At 45.0% G+C, this 6,837-nt stretch overlaps 1 protein-coding gene across 1 annotated transcript; it reads right to left on the reverse strand.

The window, feature by feature from the left end:
* Positions 1-1,589: 1,589 nt before the first annotated feature.
* LOC123046841 (nucleolar complex protein 2 homolog) lies at positions 1,590-6,266 on the reverse strand. Its single transcript, XM_044470271.1, has 12 exons — positions 6,103-6,266; positions 5,879-6,012; positions 4,931-5,002; positions 4,336-4,845; positions 3,920-4,234; positions 3,765-3,821; positions 3,191-3,520; positions 2,909-3,115; positions 2,738-2,824; positions 2,491-2,585; positions 2,187-2,321; positions 1,590-2,098 (listed from the first exon to the last, which is right to left on the reverse strand). Exons 1-12 carry the CDS (start codon positions 6,122-6,124, stop codon positions 1,789-1,791), a joined length of 2,274 nt encoding a protein of 757 aa, XP_044326206.1. The 5' UTR covers positions 6,125-6,266; the 3' UTR covers positions 1,590-1,788.
* Positions 6,267-6,837: the final 571 nt, after the last annotated feature.

A 6,837-nucleotide genomic window follows, 5' to 3' on the forward strand; every position in this document is an offset into this window, starting at 1 on the left:
CCCACATTTGACAATTCGAGTTGATTGTCGACCATCGGGACTGAAGTGATCTCTCGGACCGGTCAATTTCACTCACATTGTGAACATCAAAGTGTTCTTTCATCCGCCCCCAATAAGCATCTCGACTTTGATCACCTCCAACGGATGGATCCCTCGACACTTGCAATCAAGTATTGCATATTAAGATGTCACCGGCGTTGGTGTAATTGCCCGCTCTTCTTTTCGGCGCGTCGACAATGCCCTCACCCTCCTCGTCCACCTCGAACTCGTGGTCTTCGAAATGCATGTCATTGGTTTGAGACCAATGCGAATTGTTGGAGCCAACACCCATAGTTGACATGTATGCATCATCATTGAGACTACAAAGTTTGTTGAACGATGCAAATAAGCTATCTATATGTGAATGCATTGAAAAAATAACAAGAAAAGAAAAGTTGGGATTTTTTTACCTTGGGGGCATTTCGTCGAACATGTTGTGCGCGTCAACCGCCGGCTCAACGAGTGAGCTCGCCGGCGCTTCGGTAGCCGCCGCGCCCGTCGCACACCCTGCAAGCTTCTTCCTCCTCGCCTTCGAGGTGCCGAAGCCGTTCGCCGCCTTGTTTTTTTTCGCCGATGTCTTGCCCTTCTTTGGCCGCGCCGCATTGGGGAGCTTTGAAGAGGGGGCGGCGGCTCGGGTCGGCGCCGGCGCGATGCCACCCGCCGTCGAGGTCATCCACGGCGGCATGAAGAGGCCGCGCGCGAGGCCGATGGTCGGAGGAGCTCCGGCGGAGGAGAGGCCAACGCCACCCGGGCTAGGGTTTGCGGCGGCGGCGGAGGCGGCGGCAACGGTGGAGGGGTCGCGGCTATAGGATGGGGTGATCGAGGTGCCGGCGAGTGCGTCCATGGGTGCAGTTCGCCGGCGTCGGCGCGCGGGGCGTAGGAGGCGGAGAAGAGAGAGTACAGCGCGAGTGCTCGAGTGTGCCGCGCGCGGAAACGGGCACCCCAAATACACCGCGCGAGATAGCGAATCCGACCGCGCGCCCAACTCCTTATATCGCGCGCCCGTTGGAGCCACCCGCCGGGTTGCGCGCGCTAAACTGGCCAAATTTGCGGCGCGGCGCTTGTTTAGCGCGACTGTTGGAGATGCTCTAAGGAAGCAAACCGGTTCACGTGAAATTTCCTCGGTGCTGTACACCAAATTCTCTTTAATGTGCACCAAACTTCTTTCTTCAGTAGTATATATGCATTAATCATCTCTTACACAATATAAACTAGTACGTAGTACTCCCTCTGTAAACTAATATAAGAGCTTTTAGAATACTAAAATAGTGATCTAAACGCTCTTATATTAGTTTACATAGGGAGTAGAATTTATATTGGCATAAAAACAACAACTTCCTAAGCATGTCTGGGCGGCAAACGAAGCTTCATAACCTGTACACGCTTGCTTACATTCCCTACTGAAAATGACAGGAATAGTCAGAAACTGGGAAATTTGCTTCCAGTTTAATGTTGCAAGTTTTTGTGGCGTACTCAGCAAAGTTTCAAGTGAAGATAGCTAGAAAGTACCTGGCACATAATCAGCCTGAAAAATAGGCAAGAGAACAGTGTATGGAAATGAAATCATCAATATCGGCAAAGTTGAACCGATCAGCATATGAATAACCTCGATATAAATGCATGGAAATGACAAAGGAAGCTGTGTAATTCTCAACTTAAACAAAATTTCCCGTGACAGGCAGGTGTTTCTCATGACTGAAAGCATAGCACTTCGTCAACAGTCTTTGCCGAGCCCTAGCTCTACCTTGATTAATGTTTTGCTTTCTTCTTAGGGTGGGGTTTCCTTTTGGTTTTGGAGGATGCCTTGTTCGACGGTTTGTACTTGCTCCGTTTCTTTAGCTTCTCCTCCTTCTGTTTCTTCCACGCGCTGTCTGGGTCCACAAAGTCCTCGTCGCTGTCATCTTCAACAGGCGCGGAGCCATCCTCGTCTGATCCGAGGCCATCGTTCTCATCTTCCGCTTCCTCGTCCGAACTCAAGATCAAATCCTCGACCACATCCTCCTCCGCAGGCACATCATCGTCGTCACGGGCTCGTTTCTTGCTCTTCTCCTTTGCAGCTCTGCACCAGGAAAGGAGTGGAGGTAAACATCATGCCTTGCGCACGCAAGGAAACCGACCAGGAAAGAAGGGTAAAGGTTTGAACATACTTTGTTTTCTTCTTCTCCGCCAACAAGTTCTTACTGAAAGCAATGGGTTCTTCACTATCATCATGTTCCTCCTGTTGCTTCTGTGCCTCTGATAGCCTCTTCGAAAAGGTAGAGGACTCTGCACCCACGATAACACTGGTACACAAAGGAATGAATTAGTAAATGGCATTAATCAATACATTTACTCAGAACGTTGAGAGTGCATGAGTACATTTAGTCATACAAATTACTGAAGTATGGTGTGTGGTAAGATAATGCGGTAATTTGCTTTATGGTATTATACACAAGCATCGACGGAACTAACCTTGTCTCATCCAAAGAATCGATTCTGTTCTGTGCTCTCTGATGTAGAGTAGCAACATATTCTGAGAGAGGGCTTGACCGTACTTCCTTCTCAGCCTGTTGGGAAAGAATATTATATGTTTTAACACAACTGCACAAGAATCAAAATATACTATTCCCTCTGTTCACAAATGTAAACGTCTTACATTTGTGAACAGAGGGAGTAATAAATAGCGTCCAGATAGCAAAGCCAACAGGACCACCTATACCTGTAGAAATGAATCTACAGCTGGATCATTGGGGGGGAATGTAATTCCGGCACGCTTTGAGCTTATGTACTCAACATTTGCCTCTACCTGGAATCAGAAACGGAAATCAGCACATGCGATCAATCAAGTACTATATATAGTTAAATATTCTTTTATACATGCTTAGCAAACCTGACGAATAAGATCCTTCATCTCTTTTCGAAATCTGTCAGCCTTGATGGTTTTGCAAAAGTTCCGAAGTTGAACAAGTGGCAAAAAGGACATCTCGATGAAGGCAACAGAGTAGCTCCACTGCGCCAAATGCTTAGCCAGCTCATCAACCACAGAGTAAATGCAAGCTTCCTGAAAGGCACGTGTCTTCACCATTTTCTTATCTACCTGTAAGAGGACTGCCGGTTATATGTCTGTTTTCAGAGGCATGTCCCCATAGAATTGTATTACAAGGAAACAAACCTGTTTAACATTGAACAGATTCACTGCTTTGCCAACACCACCATCTGGACGGCCTCTAAGTTCTTTCATTTCTAGCATATCAAGCAACAGAGAGGACACCGGAATAAAGGTACCGGTGGCTTCGGCAATGCAATTAAGCATCTTTACACATCTAATGCGTACAGGGAAGTAACGTGCACTCGGTACAAGACATGCTACACCGTGTATTATCTGGGTTAACGGATAGGCCAAAGGCCGGAAATCTTCCTCAGAACTACATCCACACACAACACCTGTCCAAAGCTCAAGGCAGAATATAAATTGCCAATCATAAACTTTTTGGTAGGATTTCTGCACAAGAACAATGTAAGCTTATCATCAGTTCACAACAGGAAAACGTTCCTCTTTTTGTCTGATTGCCAACAAAAAATATCAAACTAACATACACAAGGGACGAATAGAATTAGAATTAGACCAAAGTGAGCTGTTGTCAGCAAATAATCTAAAAGAATGATATCCTTCCTATGTGCAGACAACACTTGTGTTTCCAAAATACAAGAAGAAAATACTTGGCAAAAACTAACAGACATAGTACCTCCAGCTGTTTGTTCGTTGGTTTGTTTCTTTCTTTCTGCTTTTTGTCCTTTGATGTCTTCAAAAGATGAAACAAGAACCAAAAAAACTCTGTTAGATCACAAGTAATCAATGCAGTTCTAGCATATGACCATGACAGTTCAACAGACAAAATACCTTTGGTCCTCTTTCGGTAAGAGCACCTCTTAGGATAACTGCCAATTGACGAATGAAAACAAAAGCATGTTGATAAGCACTTTGAGGGTCCACGATATACAATTCTTTGACGCAATTCCCAAGAAATTGAATGTGCTGCAGTTTCGATCCGCTGATAGACTTGGACAACTTGCAGTTCACCAAATAAGCCTTGTAGATACCCTTGAGGCATGTGTCAAGGCAATCCGGACCTACTTGAACACACAAGTCTCGGAGGAACAAAAAGGAAATAAAGGGCATGGCACCTCGACCTCTAGCCCAGGTATACAACAGGGTCTAAAATAACACCATCCAGTTGAAAAAATTATTGTCAGATGGACATCAGAGTAATGTCGAAAGCTACTTAAAAATGAAATGAGAAGGCAAAGCTAACGCACCTTAACATACTTCCTCAGGAGAGAAGGGAAGGCTGCCAGAAAAACAGCTGATGCTCTGACACGGAGAATAGTAAATGCGATCATTTGGTCATCAGTCATCTCGGTTATCATATGGAGTGCATTGACAAGATATACCCTCATTAGATTGCCATTCCTCTTCCATGAATTAGTCATCATCAGCTCACTGATTTTCTCTTTCTTCCCTCCAAAGCTAGGGGCACCGAGTAATTGGCGAAGGATGCTATCCATGTTCTTCAAAACGTAGTGCATGACTTTGTCGAGTACACTACCGGACATGACACTGAATTTTGGTGCTGAATTGTCCCCACTGTCCTCGCCATAATGGCAGGCTCTCCTGAAGGCTTGAAGAATAGACCTGATAGAACCTATCTTCCCATCTTCGGCCCCTTTGCACCAGGAATCAACCATTTCCATCGTAATTGGTTTAACACTTTCTTTTGGCTCCTCCTTAGGGACAGATTTAGGTTCCTCGTCACTTTTTTGATCATCCTAAACACAAAGCAACCCAACTCATATAAACTTCTAGAGGGAGAAGAAGGATTATTACAAGTAAAAAGACTAAAATTCATCTTACAGCGATGTCATCATCATTGAATTCCAAGAGCTCTTTATCACACTCTTCCAAATATTTAAAGAACTCGGGATCCTATAAGAAAAAAGTTCAGTAAGTTTCATAAGCAGTCAATAGTAACTCAACAGCACAGAGAAGAAAATTAGTGGTTACAAAATACGAAAGAAAAGAACAACAAACTGAAAAACCAGAATTAAGCTCCTGGCTGTGGCTGTGACATGTGTAACCTGAGTCCATACATGATAGGATATCAAAAAGGAATTGCACAAGCAAACCAACCAAAGCTAACCAAAAGACATCAAACAATTAGGGACCAATTCTCTTACGCATCAATCACATGTCCAGTCGACAACAGAAAAAACAAATCAACTGTGGGGAGCTTATATTAGTTAAAGAATAAGAAGACTATCCAAATGTTAAGTCAATGGCATATTCTTTTCGGTGAAAAGGGTCCAGTTAAGACTTCAAATTATAAATTTGGAATTTTAATTCAATGGAGCTACTTATGTTAGAGCATGGGTGTGCCTAACACGTACAGTTTCAGTTTCATTCATAACAACTACAGTGCAGCTGAAGCTAGTGGCACTCCATACAAAATGACAAACCGCCTTTGTCACATCTCTCGCGATTATTATCTCTGTAAAACAACAATCCAACTTGCAACATGCTTAAAGATTTCGTTGCTTAGAATGGTCAGTGCAATTCAGAGTTTATTTACTGTCATATCTTTAAGTTGCCAGACTACCATTGATACGAATGGCAAACTGTATGTGCACAATTCTTACAATGACTTGCAGCCTGAATTCGGTGCATCCAAAAAAAATCGCATATGAGTATCCGCTTACTAAGATAACTATAGGTAGTAACCAGCGACCATTAATCGATTGCAAAAATAAGATTCCACTGAAGGACGGAGCAGAAACCAGAAGATGAGACGGACAGGAGACGAACCTTTTCCTGCAGCCTCTTCAGTTGGTCGATGTGCTGCTTGGCCTTCTTCTTAGAGCTTCCCTGCACCTCCTCCTCGTCAGCTTCGTCTTCACCCTCCCACTCATCCTCCTCCTCGTCCGAGACGGGCAGGTCCACTGAACGTCACACGAAGAGAGGAGCGAGTCGATCAGAAAAACGAAGGAGTAGATAGCAGGGAAGGGGACGAGAAGGGGTGGGAATCGCACCGTATTCGTCGGAGTCGGACATGGCGAGCGGCGGCGGCGGCGGCGGCGTGTGGTGCTGGTGCCCTAGAGGGTGCTGGTTGCCGAAAGAGGCGAGGGAGAAAGAGACGGCGCGGGCAGAGAGACAGGTGAAGGCTGGAGAGAGTTGGGTTGCGCGAGCGTCTTGGGCTTTCGGTCCGCAGAAGAAAGGCCCTATTAGAAATTGAGACCACCCAGCTAAATGGATGTTTTGTCTAAAAAAAGGTAAATGGATGTTTTGTCTCAAAAATAAAAAACTAAATGGATGTTATTTCCCCTCAAAAATAAGCCAAATGGATGTTTTTTATATTCTTAATAGATAAAACAAACAAAAAACGTTCTGAATTGCACTGACCATAAATTAAGCTTGAACATGAAGTATTACAGAGAAGCGACTAACCGGTGATTACTCCTGGGGGCCCTTCCCAGTGCGAGCGAGGGGTACACAAGGTCATGTCGTGTGGTGCGCCGTTGTTAGGTGTCTTGTACTGGGCGCACGAGCTGGAGCACAATTTTTTTCACGCATTTTTGAGTTTGTTGTTGCTTTTTTTCGGTTTTTTCTAGGTTTTTTTGAAAAAAAAGAGGGGAGAAACCGCGCCGCCCTGGCTGTCCTCGCTCCTTAGGCAGTCGGTTCCCCTTCTCTGGCCTCCCTTTCCAAATCAAATAGGGGTCTCCCCGTCCAAATCAAATAGGTTGGGTCTGGGAGCCTGTACCTAGCCC

Source organism: Triticum aestivum, chromosome 1A (genome assembly GCF_018294505.1).
Source record: "Triticum aestivum cultivar Chinese Spring chromosome 1A, IWGSC CS RefSeq v2.1, whole genome shotgun sequence".
Classification (NCBI taxonomy): domain Eukaryota; kingdom Viridiplantae; phylum Streptophyta; class Magnoliopsida; order Poales; family Poaceae; genus Triticum; species Triticum aestivum.

Bases quoted from the DNA above. Each gene is read 5' to 3' on its own strand.
- LOC123046841 (XM_044470271.1), bottom strand. From the start codon at position 6,124: ATGTCCGACTCCGACGAATACG. The intron at 5,003-5,878 runs GTTCGTCTCCTG...TTTTTCTTATAG, and splicing joins TGAAGAGGCTGCAGGAAAAG to GATCCCGAGTTCTTTAAATA. The intron at 3,116-3,190 runs GTTTGTTTCCTT...GTCCTCTTACAG, and splicing joins ATCTGTTCAATGTTAAACAG to GTAGATAAGAAAATGGTGAA.